Source organism: Apostichopus japonicus, chromosome 20 (genome assembly GCF_037975245.1).
Source record: "Apostichopus japonicus isolate 1M-3 chromosome 20, ASM3797524v1, whole genome shotgun sequence".
Taxonomy (NCBI): Eukaryota; Metazoa; Echinodermata; class Holothuroidea; order Aspidochirotida; family Stichopodidae; genus Apostichopus; species Apostichopus japonicus.
In genome coordinates, this window is record NC_092580.1 from 25,479,167 (window position 1) to 25,505,564 (window position 26,398).

At 33.4% G+C, this 26,398-nt stretch overlaps 2 protein-coding genes across 14 annotated transcripts in view; both read left to right on the top strand.

Annotated features, from left to right (window-relative positions):
• Position 1: 1 nt before the first annotated feature.
• Positions 2-19,229, top strand: LOC139961282 (uncharacterized). 7 transcript variants are annotated; one of them, XM_071960387.1, is made up of 26 exons: positions 2-104; positions 458-511; positions 1,126-1,182; positions 1,681-1,734; positions 1,869-1,922; positions 3,011-3,064; positions 3,352-3,405; positions 3,843-3,896; positions 4,333-4,386; positions 4,795-4,848; positions 5,289-5,342; positions 5,896-5,949; positions 6,417-6,470; positions 6,743-6,796; positions 7,909-7,962; positions 8,540-8,593; positions 9,705-9,758; positions 10,327-10,380; positions 11,492-11,545; positions 12,123-12,176; positions 12,696-12,749; positions 13,865-13,918; positions 14,073-14,114; positions 14,344-14,367; positions 14,733-14,772; positions 15,190-19,228. In XM_071960387.1, exons 1-25 carry the CDS (start codon positions 90-92, stop codon positions 14,757-14,759), a joined length of 1,245 nt encoding a protein of 414 aa, XP_071816488.1. In that variant the 5' UTR covers positions 2-89; the 3' UTR covers positions 14,760-14,772; positions 15,190-19,228. The 7 variants fall into 7 exon arrangements, with proteins under 7 accessions (XP_071816488.1, XP_071816489.1, XP_071816491.1 ...); XM_071960388.1 differs by lacking the exon at positions 12,123-12,176 and having other exon boundaries at positions 15,190-19,229; XM_071960390.1 differs by lacking the exons at positions 11,492-11,545; positions 12,123-12,176.
• A 2,534-nt stretch (positions 19,230-21,763) lies between these two features.
• LOC139961279 (uncharacterized) overlaps positions 21,764-26,398 on the top strand; it is a 70,232-nt gene continuing 65,597 nt past the window's right edge. For all 7 annotated transcript variants that reach the window (XM_071960376.1, XM_071960375.1, XM_071960380.1 and 4 more), the window contains exons 1-3: positions 21,764-21,969; positions 22,505-22,609; positions 25,685-25,993. In XM_071960376.1, coding sequence (XP_071816477.1) covers positions 22,531-22,609; positions 25,685-25,993 — 388 coding nt within the window. In that variant the 5' untranslated portion in view covers positions 21,764-21,969; positions 22,505-22,530. The remainder of the gene's footprint in view (positions 21,970-22,504; positions 22,610-25,684; positions 25,994-26,398) is intronic.

The window sequence follows — 26,398 nt, forward strand, 5'->3', positions numbered from 1 at the left end:
TCAAACTATAAGTGCATGAAGTTTTACGATTTCTTTGTTTAACTTCTCAGGTTTTTATTCGTGACTTTATAACTGAAATACAGGATTGCATGGATCTAAAAAAGGTAAGTAACCTGAAGCCAATCGTCTTTCTTTGTTCATCCTTCTTGTCAATGTTATGTTTCATTAGTACTTTTTTTTGGTCGTTGGAGAAGATGAATTTGAAACGCTAAATGTTAGCAAGAAAGCGTTTCATTATTTCCTCTGTATCCATTGTAATCGTATGTAAACGACTAACGACTAACATACTCTTTCAACATAATTTATGTAACACTGCATATTTAGTTAGACAAACTTAAAACAATCAATTTTAACCTTCTCATTCTTTCCCTTCTCCTTTTGTTTTCGGGGTGGGTAATTTCAACATTTGCCAATGCGATATATGAAGCTACAATATCGACACATTGTATCTTCACAGATGACAAAGGAACAATATGAAAATGTATTGTCAAGTCTGGTTAACGATAAACAGGTGATATGATTACTTCTACATAACACTTTTACAACATTATTTTGTTGGACATACATTGCAGCAAGCAATAGTACTAACATGTACATTGCAATGTTGTGACTGATCAAATTTTACAGTTTAAAGTATGTGTTACATGAACGACCATTAACGAAATGTTTCATGAGGATGAATATAACTACTAACAAAACATACGCATCTCGATCTTCTTGGGCAGGCACATCATCCCTAACATATAAAAACAAACTTGAAAACTTTAAACTTTAATGTGTGCTGAGATCGATTCTGCTTCTAGTCAAATGAAGAACCCATATATTACATGTGAATTGGGTGACCAGCTATTGTTTCTTTGCATGATAATTTGCGTTTAACCTTACTGTCGCAAAGAGAAAAAAGAAAACCCCGAATCCAATGCAACGTACTCTGGTCATTGATGAATGAATCTATTTTAAAGATCAGTAAAATTTGCGGTTTATCGGGGTTTCAAAAACCAGAAATCTAAAGGCAGCACTGCTTTGCAAGTTTATCAACAACACTTTAAATGGTCTTATACGCTCGCTCCGACATCTGATGTAATTGGTAAACGTTGCTAACTTTACGATGTAACTTTTTCACAGTTTAAACTTGATGAGTTCGTTAAGGCATATTACGAAGGTTGGAAGAGGGGAAAAAGGGTAAGTCATCGATCGGTTTTAATAGTATACAGCAACAAACTTTTGTTCCTCTAAACAGTTGCTTACGGCTCTTAACATGTTTGCATACAACGTGTTGCATTAACATTCCAGAAATAATATTTTTATAAAATTAATTAATGATTTCGTTATTGATAAATTATCTTTTGTAACAGTTGGTAATGATAGTACTATGGAGAGATACTGTAAAAGAGTTTGAATCTAAATTGCTTGTTCAAAAACCTCAATCACGTCTTGACAGGCAAGCAACATGAATACAAGATGATTACAGATTTTACAAGAAAGAAATTTAAAAAATGTTCACGCACCTGAGAATATATTAAGTGATTTTATTCAATGTATTTGTGAACTATGATTTATCGATAGTGAATATGAAAACCGTCTAGTCGTTGGTATTATCACAGTGGTAACATACTCGTATTACATTGTTCGTATCCAATTACAACATTGTTAATACGATCGGTTTGAATCCATTTGCAGATCTCACAAGATGCTTTAGTCGATTTACTACAGCAGGTTCTGAAGCATCACCAGGTAACGTTATCTTTTACCGCAATTTTTATGTGAACTTATGGATATATTTGGGCCGACTGATAATTTATCAAACTAAGGTGGCAGATTTATTTTAATGGACTTCCTTGAATAACTTTGCTTTACCTTTTCAACAGGTTGATGTTGAAGAATACATTAGAGCTTTACATCTTTTCCTGGAAAAGAAGATTGTAAGTTTTATCCCGTCCTCAGTTGTTAAAACGTTGTACGCAATATGTTAATGTGTCAACGCATGTTCGGTTTAAGGTAAAGTCAAGACATTGTCATGTTAAGAATGAATTTAATGAAGCAGTGAATGGGTTCTAGCCATGTTTACATGGAAGTACATGTGTCAATTTCACTTTAATACTTCCAGAGACACAAGTTTCCTTATTAAATACAAGCTATGCCCTTTTCATATAATGAAAGGTATCGGTTTTGTTTTTATATGGAAGATGCACTTACTCGTTATTGAAAATCATCCATTAAATTAACATGGCCTTTTGGTGAGAATCGCTATAGAAATGAAACTATCCGGCACAAATCATTAACCGTGGTTTACAGTCCATTCTCCTTTGCGTTACATCTCGTGACACAATCAAACATGTAATGATGAATTCTTTTCTACTAACATCTAATCTATAAGTTTGCTACATGTCATCATTACCCATGTACCGTGACGAGGGCATCTTTACCCTATAACGTTTATACGAACTAGTGTTAATATGTACCTATATTACACGTAGTCCATTGATCACAGGTAGTAGATGTAATAGCTTTGGATCATTATGTAATGCAGTTACTTCATATGTCGATTCATAGTTGCTTCAAACTGTAGTGCATGCTGATTAACCCTACCCATGGTCATGCCGGTCTCAGATCACTAGAGACATACTTCACGTACCACGTGATTGCAAATATCTACTTAAAGTCAATATTACCGCTTGTTAGCGTTATCAGTGCTCCGTGTGTTTATTTATTTAATAAACATGGTTTCCCTTTATTTGCAATTTAAATCGTTGATATTTTCCAGAAAGCAGACAAAAAGACACTTTTTGTACGCCTATGTTGATTGACAAAATTAATCATCGCGTTTCTTAATGCAAAATGTGTTCAGACACCTTACTCAATCAAAAATGGATTAAGTAAGGCTAGCACATTCATGTAAAAGTTTCAATCACAAACATGTAAAAGTCAAAGACGGATTAAGAAATCTACTTATATGTCACCCGGTTTGACAATAGCTCATACTTGATGTCAGTTTTGTTTCATGTCACAGATTGATGAAGATGGTTTTCTGAGTTTGATGTCAAATTTCTTGAGGCAGAGAAAGGTACGAATTCCTTCCAGGTTTGCAACAAATGTAACAGCTTGGAAATACTAGTAATCCACTCCAAATATTGATCGTCTGCAATTGTTCAAAGCCTCTCCCCTGTTGGAACAGTGTCTTGGAATGTTATAAGTTAAATAGTAGAAGCTAGTTATAAGATAACCAACCATGGTTCTAATCTTACATTCCAGCCCGTTTTAATACTTATACATAACTTGACCTATCGGGGCAAATGTTCTATTGCATGTTCTTGGAATCATATAAAGTAAATAATGCTCTCTTTAAAAAAGGTCGAACTTGAAGAGAATCTCGCAGAAGTCAAGACAACCAAAGATGACTGTCAAGTATGAAATTTTGAATTATTCACTACACTGTTAATTGCGTAGAATTCATCTCTGTACAGAAATGACTAAGATTATTGTTTTAATCGTTTGTAAGATCAATTCGTTTGACATATGAAGTAATAGACAATAATCAATGGATAACTTTAGGCAAAAAATTAATATTGATATGTTTTGTAAACCGTTAAAAAATCGGAATTACGACCTTCCTTACCAGTTTCGAACCTCTGGACATACAATCAGCGTCAATAGCCTAGTGGTTAGGGTAATATATATATATATATTCATACTCATTACGATTTTCATTTATATATATATATATATATATATATATATATATATATATATATATATATATACCTAACTTGACCTATTGGGTTAATTTTTCTGTTCCATATTCTTGGAATCATATGAAGTAAATAATGCTCTCTTTAAAAAAGGTCGAACTTGAAGAGAATCTCGCAGAAGTCAAGACAACCAAAGATGACTGTCAAGTATGAAATTTTGACTTACTCACTTCACTGTTAATTGCAAAGACTTCATCTCTACACGAAAATACAAAGATTGTTGTTTTAATCGTTTGTAAGATCAATTCGTTTGACAGATGAAGTATTCGACAATAATCAATGGATAACTTTAGGCACAAAATTAATATTGATATGTTTTGTAAACCGTTAAGAAATCGGAATTACGACCTTACTAACCAGTGTCGAACCTCTGGACATACAATCAGCGTCCATAGCCTAGTGGTTAGGGTAATATATATATATATATATATATGTATGTATATATATATAATATAATATAATATATATCATATATATATATATATATATATAATATTTATACATAACTTGACCCATTGGGGCAAATTTTCTATTGCATGTTCTTGGAATCATATAAAGTAAATAATGCTCTCTTTAAAAAAAGGTCGAACTTGAAGAGAATCTCGCAGAAGTCAAGACAACCAAAGATGACTGTCAAGTATGAAATTTTGAATTATTCACTACACTATTAATTGCAAAGACTTCATCTCTGTACAGAAAATACTAAGATTTTCTTAAATCGTTTGTAAGATCAATTCGTTTGACATATGAAGTAATAGACAATAATCAATGGATAACTTTAGGCAAAAAATTAATATTGATATGTTTTGTAAACCGTTAAAAAATCGGAATTACGACCTTCCTTACCAGTTTCGAACCTCTGGACATACAATCAGCGTCCATAGCCTAGTAGTTAGGGTTATATATATATATATATATTTATATATATATATATATATATATATATATTTATATAGTATTTATACATAACTTGACCCATTGGGGCAAATTTTCTGTTGCATGTTCTTGGAATCATATTAAGTAAATAATGCTCTCTTAAAAAAAGGTCGAACTTGAAGAGAATCTCGCAGAAGTCAAGACAACCAAAGATGACTGTCAAGTATGAAATTTTGAATTATTCACCATACTATTAATTGCAAACACTTCATCTCTGTACAGAAAATACTAAGATTTTTTTTAAATCGTTTGTAAGATCAATTCGTTTGACACCAGAAGTAATAGACAATAATCAATGGATAAATTTAGGCACAAAATTAATATTGATATGTTTTGTAAACCGTTAAAAAAAAATCGGAATTACGACCTTCCTTACCAGTTTCGAACCTCTGGACATACAATCAGCGTCCATAGCCTAGTGGTTAGGGTTATATATATATATATATATATATATATATATATATATATATATATATATATATATATATATATATATATATATATATATATATAATTTTAATACATTACTTGACCTATTGGGGCAAATTTTCTATTGCATGTTCTTGGAATCATATTAAGTAAATAATGCTCTCTTTAAAAAAGGTCGAACTTGAAGAGAATCTCGCAGAAGTCAAGACAACCAAAGATGACTGTCAAGTATGAAATTTGGAAATATCCACTACACTGTTAATTGCAAAGACTTGATCTCTGTACAGAAATGACTAAGATTATTGTTTTAATCGTTTGTAAGATCAATTCGTTTGACAAATGAGGTATTAGACAATAATCAATGGATAACTTTAGGCACAAAATTTATATTGATATGTTTTGTAAACCGTTAAAAAAAATCGGAATTACGACCTTCCTTACCAGTTTCGAACCTCTGGACATACAATCAGCGTCGATAGCCTAGTGGTTATATATTTATATATATATATATATATATATATATATATATATATATATATATATATATATATATATATATATATATATATATATAAATATATATATATTTATATATATATATTCAAATATATATATATATACGAATATATATATATATACGAATATATATATATATATATATATATATATATATATATATATATATATATATATATATATATATATATATATATATATATATATATATATATATATATATATATATATATATAAACCTAAATTTAAATTTTATAATTCACAGGTATCATCCGAACGCTTTACGAGTTTTTTCATTGAATGTGCCAAGTGCGATAAGGTAACCAGTTTCTGATAATCTTTGTGTTTGTTTCATAATCGTTTTATCAGTCATAATTGTACTGTAAATTGCTCCTCCCCGAACCTAAACTAATGGAATAAATAAAAATAAAACCAAACACATTCTAAGGTATAGAGGGATGGTCATCACTGGATGAATTTTAATTAGAAACGAAATATAAAATTTAAATAAAGGACAAGAAAAATTAAACGAATAAATAGACCGATCATTGACATTTTCAACGTGTTGTAAAAATAATTTTCTTAACAATGTCTGAATTGGAAAGACACATGATGAGGTAATAGTCCTTCTGCTGAATATTGCAAGGATAGGTGGCGAAATCCAGAGCAATCAAAATAAAGTAATTTGTCCCAATCTTGATAGCACGCCCGATAATAAAATTTGTCATTTGCATCGATAAATAAGTTCGGTGTAAAACAAATACGCATTTCTACATTTCTTTACAGATAAATACAAATACATTCTTGGAAGCATTTAAGATTTGGCGGAGAGAATATTTCGTAAGTAATTCTCAAGAATGAATTAGTTGGTGTTAGCATTATATTTGAAAAGTAAATTGCAAATCATTTGTTATTATAACATATTGCTTGAATTTATATCTTTATATCTTTATTTTGAAAGTGACATTTTATACTCCACCGATACCGTTGGGCTGCTTTTCAAGTTGTTAACTGAATTTGCTATGTTCGATAACATAACATTTTGTTTTTATGGAATTGAAGGCCAACCGATAATTTATAAACAATATTGCGAAATTAATTTTATATTGCAGGTGGACAAAGCAACCGTCTTCAAATTTACAATGTCCCTGCTAAACGAAGAAGTGGTAAGATATATCTCGTCATGTCTTAAACTGATCAGCTCAATGAACGAAACGTATCATAAACATAAAGATACAAGTCATGGTAACAATCATATATTTTCTTCAATGATATATGAACCGTGGTTATCGTCACATGCTTAACAACAATGCTGAAAGTTTTCTGCACCTTCGCGAAAAAAATGAAACATGTAAGGAAGAGTAAATATTGGGAAAATAATTTTATATATGTCCTACAAAGCAAGAAAAAGAAACAAAGTTGTTAACATCTCGATTGTGTCCCGAGATGGAAATTTAAAAACCAATTCATTACATTGAGACAAAAGGTGTCATGTCCGTTACGACAATACACTAAACTGTTTTCGTTTTATTTTATTGTTTTCCCTGCATAGACTCAATCCAAAGTTGAAAAAAACTGTTCTTTTTTCAATCAAGAATAGATATCAATAAAATATAAACAATGTTAAGTTTTGTTTCCTGAACCGGTAAACTGCAAATTCATAAAGTGTGCATTGACTTATCACTATTGCAGTAAAAAGGAGACGTTTTATTATATATTTCGTTATATCTTAAACTGATTAGGTCGATAAACGTATCATAAAGATACAGGTCAAGACATCAGTAATATATTTTCTTCAAAGAGGTATTGGTCGTGGTTCTGGTCGCGAGCTTAACAACAATGCTGAAAGTGTTTTTCACATTTGGTTTACTACCATACATTGACAGATTTGGCATTAAAAAATAAATTCAAACATGTAAGGAAGGCTAATATTGAAACAAGTTGGTCAAATATAACCTACAAAACAAGCAAAAAAAGAAGACTAGTACACATCTTAATAGTGCCCAGAGATGGAAATTGATAAAAATCCAATAAGACTATTGCGACACAAGGTGTGATGTAATTCATGACGATATTATATGAAAGCTGTTTTCGTTTGTGTTTGTCATTGTTTCCCTGCAAGTACTCATTCAAAATTGAAAACATTGTTGTTGCTTCTTTAGAATAGATATCAATAATATATAAACAATGTGAAGTTCAGCTTCCTTAACCGGTAAACTACGATATTCAAACATTTGGCAGTAAATTGTCAAGTTATTGTACATTGTTTCTTTGGCAGGTGGATAAAGAATCCTTCTTGACGTTTACAATGTCCTTGCTAAAAGAAAACTTGGTAAGATATATCTCGTCAAGTCTTAAACTGATCAGTTCAATGAACGAAACGTATCAAAAAGCTATAAGTCATGGTCAGCAATCATATATTTTCTTCAAAGGGATATTGACCGTGGTTATAGTCGCATGCCTAACTACGTAGCCGTAATATTTTGTATATTTGTCTTTAAGTTTAAAGCTTATCCTGGCAGATTTCGTATGGCAAAAACGAAAATTCAAGATGTAAGAAAGCTAATATTGAAACGATAGGGCTATATATGACATACAAAGCAAGAACAAGAGGCAGATTAGTCCCAATCTAAATTGTGTCCAGAGATGGAAATTGAAAAAGCAATTCATTCCATTGCGACACAATGTGTGATGTCATTCAAGACAAGACACGAAAGTTGTTTTCCTTTTTGTTTTTAATTATTAACACTGCAAGGACTCAATTGAAAATTGAAAACACTGTTTCATCCTCTGAATAATAGATATCAATAACATATAACCAATGTGAAGTTCTGCTTCCTTAACCGTTAAGCTACAAAATCAATAAATTGTGCATTAAATTGTTAAGTTGTTGTACATTGTATTGGCAGGTGGATAAAGAATCCTTCTTGACGTTCACAATGTCCCTGCTAAAAGAAGACTTGGTAAGATATATCTCGTCATGACTTAAACTGATCAGTTCAATGAACGAAACGTATCATAACATAAAGATACAAGTCATGGTAACAATCATATATTTTCTTCAATGCTATATGAACCGTGGTTATCGTCGCATGCTTAACAACAATGCTGAAAGTTTTCTGCACCTTCGCGAAAAAATGAAACATGTAAGGAAGAGTAAATATTGGAAAAATAATTTTATATATGTCCTACAAAGCAAGCAAAAGAAACAAAGTTGTCAACATCTCGATTATGTCCCGAGATGGAAATTTAAAAACCAATTCATTTCATTGAGACAAAAGGTGTCATGTCCGTTACGACAATACATTAAACTGCTTTCGTTTTATTTTATTGTTTCCCCTGCATAGACTCAGTTCAAAGTTGAAAAAAAAACTGTTTTTTTTTCAATCAAGAATAGATATCAATAAAATATAAACAATGTTAAGTTTAGTTTCCTGAACTGGTAAACTGCAAAATTCATAAAGTGTGCATTGATTTATCACTATTGCAGTAAAAAGGAGACGTGTTATTATATATTTCGTTATATCTTAAACTGATTAGGTCGATAAACGTATCATAAAGATACAGGTCAGGACAACAGTAATATATTGTCTTCAAAGAGATATTGGTCGTGGTTCTGGTCGCAAGCTTAACAACAATGCTGAAAGTGTTTTTCACATTTGTTTACTACCATACATTGACAGATTTGGTATTAAAAAATAAATTCAAACATGTAAGGAAGGCTAATATTGAAACAAGTTGGTCAAATATAACCTACAAAACAAGCAAAAAAAGAAGACTAGTACACATCTAAATAGTGCCCAGAGATGGAAATTGATAAAAATCCAATAAGACTATTGCGACACAAGGTGTGATGTAATTCATGACGATATTATATGAAAGCTGTTTTCGTTTGTGTTTGTCATTGTTTCCCTGCAAGTACTCATTCAAAATTGAAAACATTGTTGTTGCTTCTTTAGAATAGATATCACTAATATATAAACAATGTGAAGTTCAGCTTCCTTAACCGGTAAACTACGATATTCAAACATTTGGCAGTAAATTGTCAAGTTATTGTACATTGTTTTTTGGCAGGTGGATAAAGAATCCTTCTTGACATTCACAATGTCCTTGCTAAAAGAAAACTTGGTAAGATATATCTCGTCAAGTCTTAAACTGATCAGTTCAATGAACGAAACGTATCAAAAAGCTATAAGTCATGGTCAGCAATCATATATTTTCTTCAAAGGGATATTAACCGTGGTTATAGTCGCATGCCTAACTACGTAGCCGTAATATTTTGTTTATTTGTCTTTAAGTTTAAAGCTTATTCTGACAGATTTCGTATGGCGAAAACGAAAATTCAAGATGTAAGAAAGCTAATATTGAAACGATAGGGCTATATATGACATACAAAGCAAGAACAAGAAGCAGATTAGTCCAAATTTAAATTGTGTCCAGAGATGGAAATTGAAAAAGCAATTCATTCCATTGCGACAAAGGTGTGATGTCATTCAAGACAAGACACGAAAGTTGTTTTCCTTTTTGTTTTTAATTATTAACACTTCAAGGACTCAATTGAAAATTAAAAACACTGTTTCATCCCCTGAATAATAGATATCAATAACATATAAGCAATGTGAAGTTCTGCTTCCTTAACCGTTAAGCTACAAAATCAATAAATTGTGCATTAAATTGTTGTACATTGTATTGGCAGGTGGATAAAGAATCCTTCTTGACGTTCACAATGTCCCTGCTAAAAGAAGACTTGGTAAGAAGATATATCTCGTCATGTCTTAAACTGATCAGTTCAATGAACGAAACGTATCATAACATAAAGATACAAGTCATGGTAACAATCATATATTTTCTTCAATGCTATATGAACCGTGGTTATCGTCACATGCTTAACAACAATGCTGAAAGTTTTCTGCACCTTCGCGAAAAAATGAAACATGTAAGGAAGAGTAAATATTGAAAAAATAATTTTATGTATGTCCTACAAAGCAAGCAAAAGAAACAAAGTTGTCAACATCTCGATTGTGTCCCGAGATGGAAATTTAAAAACCAATTCATTTCATTGAGACAAAAGGTGTCATGTCCGTTACGACAATACACTTAACTGTTTTCGTTTTATTTTATTGTTTTCCCTGCATAGACTCAATTCAAAGTTGAAAAAACTGTTTTTTTTTTCAATGAAGAATAGATATCAATAAAATATAAACAATGTTAAGTTTAGTTTCCTGAACTGGTAAACTGCAAAATTCATAAAGTGTGCATTGATTTATCACTATTGCAGTAAAAAGGAGACGTGTTATTATATATTTCGTTATATCTTAAACTGATTAGGTCGATAAACGTATCATAAAGATACAGGTCAGGACATCAGTAATATATTGTCTTCAAAGAGATATTGGTCGTGGTTCTGGTCGCAAGCTTAACAACAATGCTGAAAGTGTTTTTCACATTTTTTACTACCATACATTGACAGATTTGGTATTGAAAAATAAATTCAAACATGTAAGGAAGGCTAATATTGAAACAAGTTGGTCACATATAATCTACAAAACAAGCAAAAAAAGAAGACTAGTACACATCTAAATAGTGCCCAGAGATGGAAATTGATAAAAATCCAATAAGACTATTGCGACACAAGGTGTGATGTAATTCATGACGATATTACATGAAAGCTGTTTTCGTTTGTGTTTGTCATTGTTTCCCTGCAAGTACTCATTCAAAATTGAAAACATTGTTGTTGCTTCTTTAGAATAGATATCACTAATATATAAAAAATGTGAAGTTCAGCTTCCTTAACCGGTAAACTACGATATTCAAAAATTTTGCATTAAATTGTCAAGTTATTGTACATTGTTTTTTGGCAGGTGGATAAAGAATCCTTCTTGACGTTCACAATGTCCTTGCTAAAAGAAAACTTGGTAAGATATATCTCGTCAAGTCTTAAACTGATCAGTTCAATGAACGAAACGTATCAAAAAGCTATAAGTCATGGTCAGCAATCATATATTTTCTTCAAAGGGATATTGACCGTGGTTATAGTCGCATGCTTATCTACGTAGCCGTAGTATTTTGTTTATTTGTCTTTAAGTTTAAAGCTTATTCTGACAGATTTCGTATGGCGAAAACGAAAATTCAAGATGTAAGAAAGCTAATATTGAAACGATAGGGCTATATATGACATACAAAGCAAGAACAAGAGGCAGATTAGTCCAAATTTAAATTGTGTCCAGAGATGGAAATTGAAAAAGCAATTCATTCCATTGCGACACAATGTGTGATGTCATTCAAGACAAGACACGAAAGTTGTTTTCCTTTTTGTTTTTAATTATTAACACTGCAAGGACTCAATTGAAAATTGAAAACACTGTTTCAATCCCTGAATAATAGATATCAATAACATATTAGCAATGTGAAGTTCTGCTTCCTTAACCGTTAAGCTACAAAATCAATAAATTGTGCATTAAATTGTTAAGTTGTTGTACATTGTATTGGCAGGTGGATAAAGAATCCTTCTTGACGTTCACAATGTCCCTGCTAAAAGAAGACTTGGTAAGATATATCTCGTCATGTCTTAAACTGATCAGTTCAATAAACGAAACTTATCATAACATACATGTTATGATAACAGTAACATATTTTCTTAAGAGAGGTATTGACCGTAATTAAAGTTGCATGCTTAACACATTGCTGAAAGTTTCCTGCACCTTTAAGTTAGTATCATACACTGGCAGTTAACATTGAAACAGTAGGGTCGTTATATGACCTTAAAAGCAAGCGAAATAAAAACAGATTATTCCACATCTAGATTGTATGACAAAAAGGAAATTTTATATTCAATTCAGTCCATTGTGACACTAGGTGTGATTTCATACAAGGATAATAAACTAAGCTATTTTTCTTCTGGGTTGTTTTCACTGCAAAGTTGAAAACACTGTTTTCTGTATATATAAAAAAAAGAAATAATATTGATCAATCAACAGTGTTGAGTTCAGTTTCCTTAACCGGTAAGCTACGAAATGCATAAATTGTGCATTGAAATGTCAATATTTTGTACATTGTATTTGGCAGGTGGATAAAGAATCCTTCTTGACGTTCACAATGTCCCTGCTAAAAGAAGGTTTGGTAAGATATTTGTTTCTTGTTGTAAAGTGAACAAGTCATCGCATCGTTAAGCTAGAAGTCAAGTTTAACAATCATATATTTTCTTCAAAGAGATATTGACGGTTGTTATAGTCGAATGCTTAACAACATTGGTGAAAGTTATAATATATCACACCCACACAGCAATTAAGATCCCTTCACAGTTCAAATCACACTTTTGCTATATTTCTCGTTTAATCTTATAACTTTAAATGGCAACAACTGTTCTCGTTGGTTTATTCCATGTATGGAACCAAAGATTACTGCTAACACTTCGGCAATGAAACAAGTATTTAAACTGATAGTTAGGTCAATGCCCTTCGGTTTAAAGGCTGATACATATTTTATTACTATATTATTGTTTTGAAGTAAGCAAACACTGACTTACACGTTACGTTAAACATGCCGTGCTATTCTGTTTCAAATTGCAATGTCACACGTCTATCTTTAGTTTTTGGTTTTTGTGGGTTAAAAAAATTGATGGCAATTGAATATCTGGTATTACACAAAGAATTATGTAATATATTATGAGGGAAATTCTAACAATATGTTTGAATGGAAGCGAGAACAGAAAATAAATTCTTTGACGCTCTGGATTAGCTCTGGATTTTTCTTGCAGAAAGATGTAATTGCTTTGGATTATTTGTATGGTTTGAATCAAAGGGGTACCACATCATTCCCCTCTGTCGACACTGTGTGCGTCAGAATTACCGCTAGACTGTTGCTGTTGTCGAACATATGATACAAGTATTTTGTTCAAAAACCTTTGAGGGACACAGTTAAAGTTTTGATTTAAAGTCAGATAAACAAATCGACATTTTCAGATAGAAATTTCAGGCAAGGCGCAAATATTCATACACAGTTGGAGATATACTCCTACTTGAGTTTGGTATGAATACCTTTTTCTGATCCTTCCAACTCCTTTGTACTTGACGAAACGAAAAGTAGCAATATTCGCAAAATTGATTTTTGTTTCATCTCGATGTTTCACGCTCTGTAGCTTGCGGTAAACCAACGATAGAAATGAGCACGGGACTAAGTCAGCTCCACAGTGTAGAATGTAACTTACTCCTCATCTTTCTTATTACGCACTTTAGATAGACGAATTGACAGCGTTACCGATCATACAATCTGTAATTGACAAATTTAAGGTAAGGTCGAACGAAAAGCTATATTCTGGACGAATGACATTTGTTCGACTCCTGAATCATATGCATTTATGTATACATGTGGTGGGTAATTGTTAGAACGATTTGAGATATCAAGCAAACGTCATATTACAACTTTCGTTGTATTGACCGACAGATAACCAAGAAAGATATGGCAAATATTAAAGATGTCGCAGACGTAAGTACTCACACTTTTTGTGTGTTATCTATTTTTGTAATTCCAAACTTTGCAATTAAGAATCCCATGTTGCATAGTCTCTTTTGCCAAATAATTTATAATGAACAGTGTTCCTTGGTAGAGTTGCCTGCCAAATTCAGCTGAAAAAACACTCACTACAAATGAATGAAAGTAATTATAACATGACCGAAAATAATGACTAACTTTGTTTTGTGTTACTTTCTTACAGAAGAAACTTTATAAGAAACTGAAGGTTAGTAAGTGAAATGTTATAAACATGGTTTAATATCGCACTGACGAATTTTGAGAAAGAGATTTCATTAAGTTAGTTCAAATTTGCAATCAAGATAGGCTATATTTCAAGAAAATTCTTGATCTATTTTTTAATATAAGAGTCCTACATTTTTCCAATGTAGCCAAGCAATTTGACATACTTACACAATGTAGAGAGCTACATAAATTGGGTCCAATACAATAGTAAAACTACTATGCATTTGTCACAGATTGTTCAAAAGTCACATTAACTTAGATAACAGGATAAACAATGGTGCTTTCAATTGTAAGAAATATCTAAATGTAATTATAATGATTCCTCGAAATATATTTTTTTCTCTCCAGTTTTCCTCGGATAAAGGCGGCAAGTAGATCTTCAAATTAAGTAAGTCTACTTGCCTCTTTGTCGCTTTCTTACTTTTGTTTAGTATTTTATATAGCATCGAGAAGTTACAGCAGCATAACTATGACCGTCAGCTAGTAAGCATCAATTCTAACAAGTCATACGCGTTAAAAATAGCATCTTAATAATAATGTATTGTTGTGCAATGTAAGCACTGACAATAATAGACGTACACAATTTCTATTATAAAATTTGTAAATATTAATTAGTAGTATGATATTTAAGACCAAAACATTGATTTAAAGGGTTAGTCGATTGAAACATAGATACACTGGTAATGTGTGAAAAAATATGACCATACTTCCAACTCTGGTGATCATGATATATTGCTTAAATGTTTAACGTAAAATAAATATTTTGAAATAAATATAAAATCATTTTTCTTTTTCATAACAATAGCTAAAGAGACCAAATTTCTTCTTGCAAAGAAGGTTATTCTACACTGGTACAACTTTAAATCCTATAGATCGATGAATTGGATTCGGTAGCGGATACTGCCATCAGGATCTGCATCTCAACGATTTATCATTTTCTCTATGTAACTATTTCTAGTATTTAGATTCTGCAAATACAAAGATGATTTTTGCGTGCAGAAATGTGTATATTTTCTGTATTTACTCCACAATATGATCAATACTGAATATTAAACTTTAATAATTGTACAGTAACTGTAATTCTTTAATCATCTCCGTTTTTCACAGACTCAGATATGTACGTGTTTAAATATTAAAGTATGTCGTGATATATTTCATTTAAAAAAAAAGTAAGGTTTTAAACGATTATCTATGATAAAACGAACTTCCATGAATTCCAAAGTGAGTATTATTTCCTTGGAAATCCGGACAAAAATCATCCTCTCTGGATTGTGAACGACAGTATGGTGGAAACAAAAACAGCGATCAGCACATCATTTATTATCTTAGATGCCAGTTGGAGGCAACAAGGTCATCTCTTAATTTCTCCTATATGTATTGTGCTTATGTATGCTAATGTTATTTGGTTCGTCAATTGACAAATATGTTTTCAAAACACACTGTTGGCTCTTGTTAGCTTAATCAGTGTAAATTACCTTCAATCATTCGTTAGCAATTGTTATCTGTCGCCATACTCACTCAATGCAATGTTAATGAAAGGAGTATTGTTATTGCCTATACGTACTTTGTTCATAAGTTATCCTATGTTAGCTATCGATGTTATTAACCATTGAATGTAAAAGCATAAGCAGCATACTTAAAGTTGCACGTGTGTATAATTAGTAAAACACGATCTGCTGTTTAAAATTTGCTAACTTGAAACGAACTGGATGTATGCAGGCAATTTACAACCTGCGTTTACCGCAACGCTTTTTATATTGCCTTTTTTATACACCACCGTTGGCAATTTAAATATTTTTTGGTTTTTATTTTGTTATCAAAGTTCAAGTGTTAATAATCTCATCATATGCATGCAGTATCAATTATTCTATTTTAGTATTCGATGATCCTATCGTTTGTAATACGACAAATAAGAAGTCGTTTGTGTAAGTCATGATTAAAGTATTATGAGCTACGTTCATAAAACATGTTCTACTGGCTTGTCGGTATTCAATTATCATATACTTAGTTAGACTTGTAATATAAAATCTAAATATATGCAAATACATTTATTTGGTAACATTTGATGCAGTGAGATAAATCTCATGCAATGAAATCAAAGTTCAAGTGTTAATATATTCCTCATTGGCATGCAGTCTATAAATTACTATCGTTTGTAATACAACAAATAAAAAAGTTGTTTGTGTTAGTCAGGATCTAAGTATTATACATCAGATACGTTCACAGAAAAATGTTTTACTATCTTGTTGGTGTAAAAGTATCATAAACGTTGTTAGACTTGTAATATAACATCTAAATATATGCAAACCAATTTATTTGGTGACATTTGATGCAGTTAGACAAATCTCATGCAACGAAATCAAAGTCCAAGCGTTAATATTTTCCCTATTGTCATGCAGTCTATCAACTATTCTATTTTAGTATTCGATGTTCCTATCCTTAAATAGTACAGACACTAATTCCATAGCGCTCGTAAGTTGACCTATACAGCGGTATGATAATAAAGTGCAGTCATTGTTTGCACATTCATGTTTCTACAACTTTTTCTTCTGAATGTAATTGAAACTTTGTGAAAGAAGCAAACTCATAAGTTGGGAGTTGGAAGATTTTGTAAAACAGATTATTCTGTTGAAAAAAAAAATTGGTTTGGGGTTTCAGACAGACAATCCTCAATCCACATATATGTATGTAATTGTCATAGTTTAACTATAACCAAGAATACCCCTTTCTTCTAACCTTTGATTTCTAAAAATATTTACACACAGTGACCGCGCTTAATAAAAAAAAAATGGTTTATGCAAACCCATTTTTCTCAGTATGCATAAGATACTCCATGGATCATTCCACTTCCAACATGAGTAATATCCGTTATGCCTTCCATCGTTTAAAGTTCATCTGTAGTGAAAAAAAAAAGAATCTTAAAGTTTAATCTGACGAGTGTTTAGATTACGATGCATATACCACTATAACTTTAATAAACAGGCTGTGATGAAGTATAAGGTACACAAAAGTTCTTTAAAAAGCAGTACTCATGTTACATACATGCACTTGTTAAGCAAACTTTCGTGATCTCCACTGTACCATTTCTTGATAACTTTAACATGCATTACTCGTTGTGACTTCCGTTTCTCTGGTAAACAAATGTTCCCCTGGACTAATCTCTCGCTCAGTGGCCCTTCTGCCATACAGCATTTTCATTTTCTTTTGGGTTTGTCCCGTATTTTAATATGCCTTTGCAATTAACTCTGGTTAGCGTTTAAACATACTTAATGAATGGGATAACACATTATTTGAAGAACAATCCAACGAGAGCCAACTATCTTTTAAAATACTAAGTGGTCCTCTCATCTGACTGCCGTTAAACAGCTCAAATGGAAGATACCCTGTTTTTGTAGTTGCATGGTACTTCTCTAAATGGGAATTGGAAATATCGTATGAACTCATCCCATCATTTGAGCTGCTCATCTGTTAATGACTTAATCATGTTCTTCAGAGTACCTTGTAAACGTTCTGTTACCCCGTTAGCTTGCTGGTGACTGCCAGTTGTTGAGATCTGAGCAATCTTGAGCATGCTGCGCATGACTTTCATTTTTTGGTAGGCCAGTGGGTATACCTTCCGGGGTCGCCTCAACAATATCTTGTGTTTTCCTCCACGATTTCCTTCATTTTAGCAGTGTCTGATCTCAGCGTTGGTATGTTAAATTTATAAGAATACTTTTAGTTGAAATATTTCTTTCCAGTCATGAAGTCTGCTGTACACAAAAAGTTCCTAACAAACCACACATTATCTCACAAAAGTATTTTTCTTCTCTTTTTACCTAGCTCTTACAACCCTCACTATGCAGTTTCGTCTTACTCACTAACTATCAGTTTGATAATGTCAATTTTCTGTCAGCTTTGACAGGCACATTGCGGTGGATCGCCGTCCTGGGGGAGGGGTAAAGCCTCCCATTGTGAAAATGTTTGTTTTACGAGAAGAGTTTGGTGAAAAATGTTGCTATCGTTTTCAGTTTGTTAAATTACAATCGTGTACTAAACTTATTTTTTGGGTACAAAAACTTTGTCAGTTTTGAATAAAAAAACGAAAAAATGGTGTGCGCGCCTGCGCGGTCGAAAACCATCCGATAATATCACATATTGAAAAAAATTTATGTGAATACAAATATATGGCAACTCGGAGAGACACTAGCTGTGCGCGTAGTAAAAGTATTTATTACCTTCTCTTTAGTATTCCAACCTCCAACCCCCATCTTCGACCCGATCCCAAATTTGTTTTTGCTTACTTGGATTCTCCACCGCTGCCCATCGCGTCCCCAAAGATTTATGTGTGGGGAGGGGCACTCTGCCCCCCCCCCCCCGCTGGCTACGCTATGTAAAAATATTTTCACTGTTCCATCCTCGTCAAATGTAATGATTATTGGCATGTGTCCTCACAACTTTCACAGCTTTCACCACTTTCACAGCTAGCTCTTAAACAAACACCTCCCATAAAAGGCTGGTTACGCCACTTGTAAAACACCATGGAGTTTGTAGTAAAGCATGCTGTGAATAAGTGCATATACTGTATTCCTGTAGCCACGAAGCGTGAAAGTTTGTCCGATTAGTGATGGACGTTTTTGCATGTTTTTTAAGCTATGAAAAATAAGCAATTCAAACATTCAACCAACATTCGTGATGTGTTACCGGAACCTTCAGGTCGAAAGAAAGTTACGGTGACTCTCTACAAGGTACCCCTGGAAAACTCTACTTCTTTATCCAATAAATAATATTAAATATATTACATTAAAAGTAAAGGATTAATATAAAGAAAAGAGGAGGAAACGATAATTCACGATCATCATCGATGACAAGTTAACATTTACTAACTATATTTCAAAGGCCTTAATTATATCATACTATGTATTGTTTCCACATTAATCGATGTTGACGCCCCCTCCCCCCATTTTCGTAAGAAGGTCTTCAACAAATCCACCCTCCCGCATATTATCTATGCAGTCCCATTTTGGTATCACTTTATACATGTTTAATAAAACTATGTAACATTGTGAACGTATCTGAAATCATAACATGCCACGTTCTTGTTCCAACAGGAAAGATGTAAGAAGGAATAACATTAAAAGTTTTGCCAGGTAAACAATCATGACGACATTACAAGTGTTGTGTATATAATGGACCCTGTTATGGCAATAAATGTTGTGGATATTGTTATTGGTAGAGGTCTATAATGATTACATACCATAGTTTTGAGGATCCCTTTCGTATGACAGCTGACGAAAAGCAACCTTCCGTATGTGTCAGTGTGTGTGCTTACGTTAGCGCTGAAAACAGTTGTTTGGCCTTCAGAGTATGTTAAAAAAGTTAATTCTTTGTAACTGTGCTGTTTGTTTCCATAAATCTAAAGGCTGAATCTTTGCTAACTGCGTGTAACATGAGTAACTGAGTTAAAATAGGCCTATATGGCCGTCCAATTTTGTTGAACTTATTAGTACGCCTGCACTAATAACGAGTTTAAAACTTATTAAGAGGGTCTTCTTCTGCATATTATGTTCGTAAACTCATTATTCCCAAAGATGATAGCGTTAACTACCCTTACAAGTCTTTTGATTTCAACATTCTTGATGTTCAGAGTAAGAGAATTACATGAGTATAACAATGATTTCTAAGAACATTCTAGCATCATTGAGCAATACGTCAAGAAGATATTCGAATAGGAACAGTAAGACAATAGTGTGGTCGTTTTTTTTTTACACACTTTCGCTCCTCGTTTCTTCGACACTTCTTGTTAGCCTACTTTTGTTCCTTTCTAAGCTTACGTCCATCGATCTAGAGACGGTACTGGACAAGCTAAAAGCGTCTGACAGTCATGCCTTCATCAAATTTCCCTGATCTGGTGACCTTTCGAATAATCAAAACTTAGAAGTGTCCTTAAATATGTGTGTGTTGTATATGTCTCTGTTTGATTGTGAATTATTATTATTCCATATACTTGACAGTATCTTTAACCTGCTAACTGTCAGATAAAGTGTACAGTCTACCATATATTGAAATATTCGGGTATTAAAACACGTTTCAGCTGCTTGGAAAAGTATAAAAGTGCAGAAAAGGACTCTTGACGAACGACACACTCAGAATTGCATCACATTCTCAACGAATGAAGGGTGAGTTCAAGGGCGTAGGAACCGGGGGGGGGGGGGGGGGCTGGGGGGCACCAGCCCCCCAGTGAAAAATATGGGGGAGGGGCGGAAGTATCATTCCGCCCCCCGCTCCGCAAGTCAGAAAACCCCTTTTTCATTTCCAAATGAGAAAAAAATCTCATTTGGAGCACCAAATTGCATTTAAGGCCAGGTGAAATGCAAAATTCTTTACAAAATGGAGTGAGAGTTGAAGTGTGCTATATTGCACCAAATTGCATCTGAGGCCACCTGGAAATGCACAAAAATCCCAAAGAGGAGGGGGACACCCCTCCCCTTAGACCCCTCCCCCAGGCCGGCCATCAGTATTCAGCCCCCCCCCCCACTCAAAAGTACCTTCCTACGCCACTGGGTGAGTTTCTTTTTGCTATAAAATGGATTCAAATCCTACTCTCCTAGTCAAACCATCGGAAACCAGGTTATCTTTCAAAAAACTAACGTGGGACCTTGGTCCAGCCCAATGTATCTGCCCGCCAAGTGTACCACCTAATCTGGAATCCAAAAGAAAAGATATTTCCTTTGAACTAAATGAATGGAACTACTTAATTCTGATTTAGTAGTAAAATAAACGTCAAAAATATCTCGTTTTTCAGTTTTTGTTGCTGTTCTTGTGGAACATCTGAAATTTTTCAACCATGCATGGCACTTATACACACAACGTCACACTGCTCTCAAATAATCTATTTATTCATACCAACAGAGAGCTTTGTATGGTGCGGTAGTCTACTAAATAGGCTAAATAAAGAGTTTGTGCGGCTGCGTGTGTCTACATTCAGACTGATGTCCTAATTGCTTTGTCTATTGCTCGATTCCACGTACTCTAATCCTAACATAGCCTTGACAATAAAATTCCTCTATGGACATGATGTGTGCGTATGTGTGTCTGTTATATCTGACAACTTGTGTCAAACACTCAACCTAAACGACTAAGCCGATATTCTTCTCAATGTGGGACTTTCATATTGACGTTTCTTTGTGTCAAATTTTCAAAATTTTGCAACGTCAGGCAATGATAAGAAAGCTATAATTGAACATTGCACTATGAACTTGGCGCTCATTTGAAGTTACCCATTCAAACGACGTTTGAATTTGTTTACTTCCATAGGCCTATGCAAATTGAGCTTTAATCATTAACAGTAATCATTCTAACAGATCACAATTGCAGTAACCAAACATGTTGAATATTTTACATACTGAGCAATAGTCATGATGTATAGTACATCGACTCCCTACGTTGTACGTGTATCATGTATCTTCATCACCATTAGGAAACCGTTGCCTTTCAAATTATGCACGAAGTATGAATTATCTTCTGACATGCTGAAGTAGAAGACTGGCACTGTGTTACGATTGACAATACACAATACAGATTTGCTTAGTTCCTACCGCAAAAGGTATGTTTCGAATTAATTACAGATAATACATTCAGAACGTTACTTTTGGGAAGAGGGTATATAAATAAAGCAGGTTGCTTAAATTATTACTGACACTAATACGTACTAATATATGATACCTTTGGAACAGCAATCCCAGTACATACACTTAAAATGAGGCTTATTTATGAAAAATACGTTAAAGTTTAATCTCGTATTGAAGATGTCATGAAAGCAAGCAGGTAAGTTTATTTTCCCATTATTATGAAGACATTTATGGTCTTGTTTGCAGGTTTTAAACTAATTAATGTGATATAGCATTTATTATGATGATTCGCATTGATTACGTATAACGTAGCTATTATTTATACTTAACAGTTTTCAATAATGCACTTAAACTTAACTGTTTACTGGGAATTTTACCCAGCAAAACGTTTGCAACTGAGGAATTACATCGTTCATACAAAATATAGGCTAACTTTATTGTATTTTAACGATTTTCCTTTCATCTACCATTGGCTTTTGAAGTGTATTTCTTTATTTGATAATTCTGCAGGTCATAGTTGGTTACCTACATTTTGCATGTCGCGTGGAACTATGGCTATCACAGAATGGTATATGTCTTATTTCTCACTGTGTCTACTATTTACGTCGGTAAAAGGTTAGTTCAATTTTCGGTAATACAACTACGCGCTGTCATCAATAAGATCCTAAGAATATATCAATATCTCAATTTATAAAGAAGTTAAATAATACGGTCGCCATAATAATAATATTGATCACTTTTTAATCTTGACCAGTTTACTTGTTACTTTTCTCTAAACTTTCCAAACACTTATCTGACCACTCAAACATATAATCCTCTGCAAACAGTATTCTTTCCTCTGAAAGCCGAATATTTTGTCTGAGGTGAATGCTCACGGTAACAACAGCAAGTGGCCGAACAAAAGCATCTAATGTTATCTTGTTCCGTGTTCAATACTGCTACATTAGCGATCTCTATTGCATTGGATTCGAGTAATTACCGCAGTACTTGAACCTAAAGTTAAAGCCTGGTGTTAAAATGTGCGTTATTTTTGGAAACGCTCATAAACTTTTCTAAGCAGTTCTGCGATAACGCCACTGCCCAGTGTGTAAAGTACAGGCAGATGCTGTGAACTCTATTTTAAAGACCATGCGACCTTCCGCGATTGCACGTAATGCCATTAAAAATGAGAGTAGCATGGTTTTATTTTATATCAGATTTCGTATAAACATGTTTAAAAGTTTGCTAGATAACGTAGGTTAAAGACAAGACTCCTTCAAAACCATTCGATTTACCTAGACAGTAAAGAAGATACTGTTCAAACTATTAATAAATTTGCCAGTAGCAACTATAGTGTAATTCGATTAGGTCATATTTATTATAAGCACGTAGAATATATACTGCATTTGTACAACAGTATGTATGACAACGCTTTGGTAAAATGTGAATTGTCTGACGGCTGCAAAGTAAAGCATAGCATTCTTCTTACTACGACCACAGCCATTAATACATAGAAACCACATCGCACCAGCTGACACAAAACGCTTTGGAGCTTTATGAAATTCGCCCGCACCATTTTGGTACACCTGAAACCATGACTCACGCTAAGGGTGCCTATGTTAGCGGAACGAAGTTGTGACGGAATCCTGATCTTATCGTCAACATATCTTTCACGTTCACACAGAACAATTATTGCATCAGATTAGCTCAACTTGTTTGGGGGAACATTATACTAGTTGAAATGAATTACAACTTTCTGATATTTAGCCGCTGCTCAGACAGTTGTTCTTAATTTGTGAATAAAAAAATCATAGCGCGTTTCAAATGTTATAAATCTTACGTTAGACCTTTAATTGGATACATAGGGAACAATGCACGGCTGTCTATACTGTTCACCAAGCTCATTTTTATTAGATCGAAATGTGGGTAGGACGGTTTACAGAAAAGTTTGGGACTCTGGTGAACATGTACTCCGAGTTGGAGTTAACATGCTGTTTCTTATTTTGTACCATGTGCATACCTTTACTGACGAATATTTAAGTTACGAGGCATCAACTTAGATGTAAGCCTACAAACATGTATTGCATGTGTCTAATATAATATTGCTTCGTTTTGTAAATTAATCTCCAAGTTCTCTCAGCTGTCTTCGGTGATGCATAGTGACTCAAATGTTCATACTTTAAGTTGCCATGAATTACACTTTATCACTTTATAACCTCAAGAAATGTATACATTTACCACACACATTTCTGTGGTAACAACGTCAGATAACCATGGTGAATACTATTGGTAGGAGTCGCAGAAATTAATACAGATCAACAACTCATCCAAAGCAGCGTCAAGCTACACTGCTCGTTTACGTAGAGTCTTCACGTTAGGCAATGAGGTGCCTAATTAATTCTCCAGATTGTAAGAAAGTCTTAAGATAAAACAAATGACCAGAGCTTTGAGACAATTTCTGTAAAGCCGTCTCCCCTACATTCCGGTCTAATCAAATCAGCATGGTGAGCGATACAGACGCGTTGGCTTTGTGTTATATGTATTTAGTTAAAGGCCTATCCTTAGATTGTACAACATTTAGGAACATGCTAGATTTTTTCTTCTCAAAAAGTAAGAACAACTGTGAAAGCAGCTGCTTAATACCCGTGAGTCGTAATTATTTCAAATTCAACGATAAGATTAGGATTTCGTCGAAACATCAAACCTCAAAATAGCTGCAAAGAGCATTGTTGTCGGCAGGTGCGATATGGCTTATATGTAATAATTTCTGTGTCACTAGCTAGTCTAGCCTAAGAAGGCCAGCTGCTCGATGTTAGCAATAAAACCCATGCAATGGCGATAGCACAGCGTCAAATAATTACAGTAGAAATTGTACTTGCTCATAATACATATGACGAAATACACTACATTTAATACTGGCAACTTGTTTAATACATTGAACAGTTTTTACTGCACTGACTAGGTAAATCGGTTGTCAAAACTAACAAGTGGACGAATTAGGATGACAATGTTTACTACCGTAAATATAACGGGAAATAAACAAGACATTCAAATGTGAAATCGAATTATCCTGCATGCTATTGTGATTTAAAATTTCCCAGCGGGATAATGCTAGACATTTTCATGATACCTAGTTAAACAACGACTGGCTGAGCCTTAAGGAGTTTCAGAGGAATCCAAATATTCCCATAAAATATTGCGTCTTTCTGATAGTTAGGTGTTGATAGCAATTAATTGCTCCCATTGATTTACATACCAACGTCGTCACTTTCAAAGGCCGCTAGGACATATGTAGAATTTTTCAACTGACATGTCCTATCCACCATGTGATAGCTAATTACTTGGGCTATCGCAGCACATTCATGTTTTGCCACCATGACTATTTATGTTTGGAGCTAGAAGAGCTCAAAGGTGAGCATCGTGCTCCCCAACCCATCTGCCAGCTCTCACTGCGGAGTCTTCCAGGTTTTTATATATATAAAAGCCTTAAATACCCTTCAATCCTTCAGATTTTTAGACCACCAGTAGTTTATTCCATCTTCTTCAACATCAAAGCAATACAAACAATGATGATGATGACTCAAACAATGCCAAACATCACTACATTTGATCACTAAAAGACCATTTTCCGACTATTTAACCTTTCAAGCGGATTTGTTTTATTCTAATTGCGGTACCTTTACAATCAACGTTTTCTTTCTCGTACTACAGCGAATCCTGAAGAGGCCTGTATTGGAAATAAATATGTAGCCTACAACCAAAAGGCAATTATCTCGTGTGATTACACAAGATCGTTTTATACCGTGAGATGGTTCTTAGAGGATAATGAAAATCCACTTCTGCGAATAGACGATATGCGGAAAAGTGGTTCTGGTCTCGCTTCAGGGGAGTATGACATCCAAATGGATGGTTCGATGGTAATTAAAAGAGCCACAATGGAACACGAAGGAAGCTATACCATGACTGTACTCGGGAAAGATGGATCATCAACCACTGGTAGAATCAACATACATGTTGTGGGTAAATGTGTAAATGTATGATAATTATCTGGCAGCTGCAATATATATATATATATATATATATATATATATATATAAATATATAAACAAACGTTTTGCTCAATATGCATATTTGACTGCACACTTTAGTCAACTGAGTACAGGAAATCAAATAATATATCATACCATGAAACTAAACTGACTGCTTTTCTTTTTCTATTACTTAATCTACTATTAAATCTAGCAATTTCAAATAAAAAATGATGAACAGAAAGGATTAACTTGGAAGACTTGACAAGTGAAGTAAAAAAGATATGACAATACTAAGTTTTGGCAAATTAAAAAACTGTATTTGACTTAATTGTGTTTATGCGGATAAATTAGTATAACATCAAAGACTTTCAATTTAGGGCTACTCAGATTTATG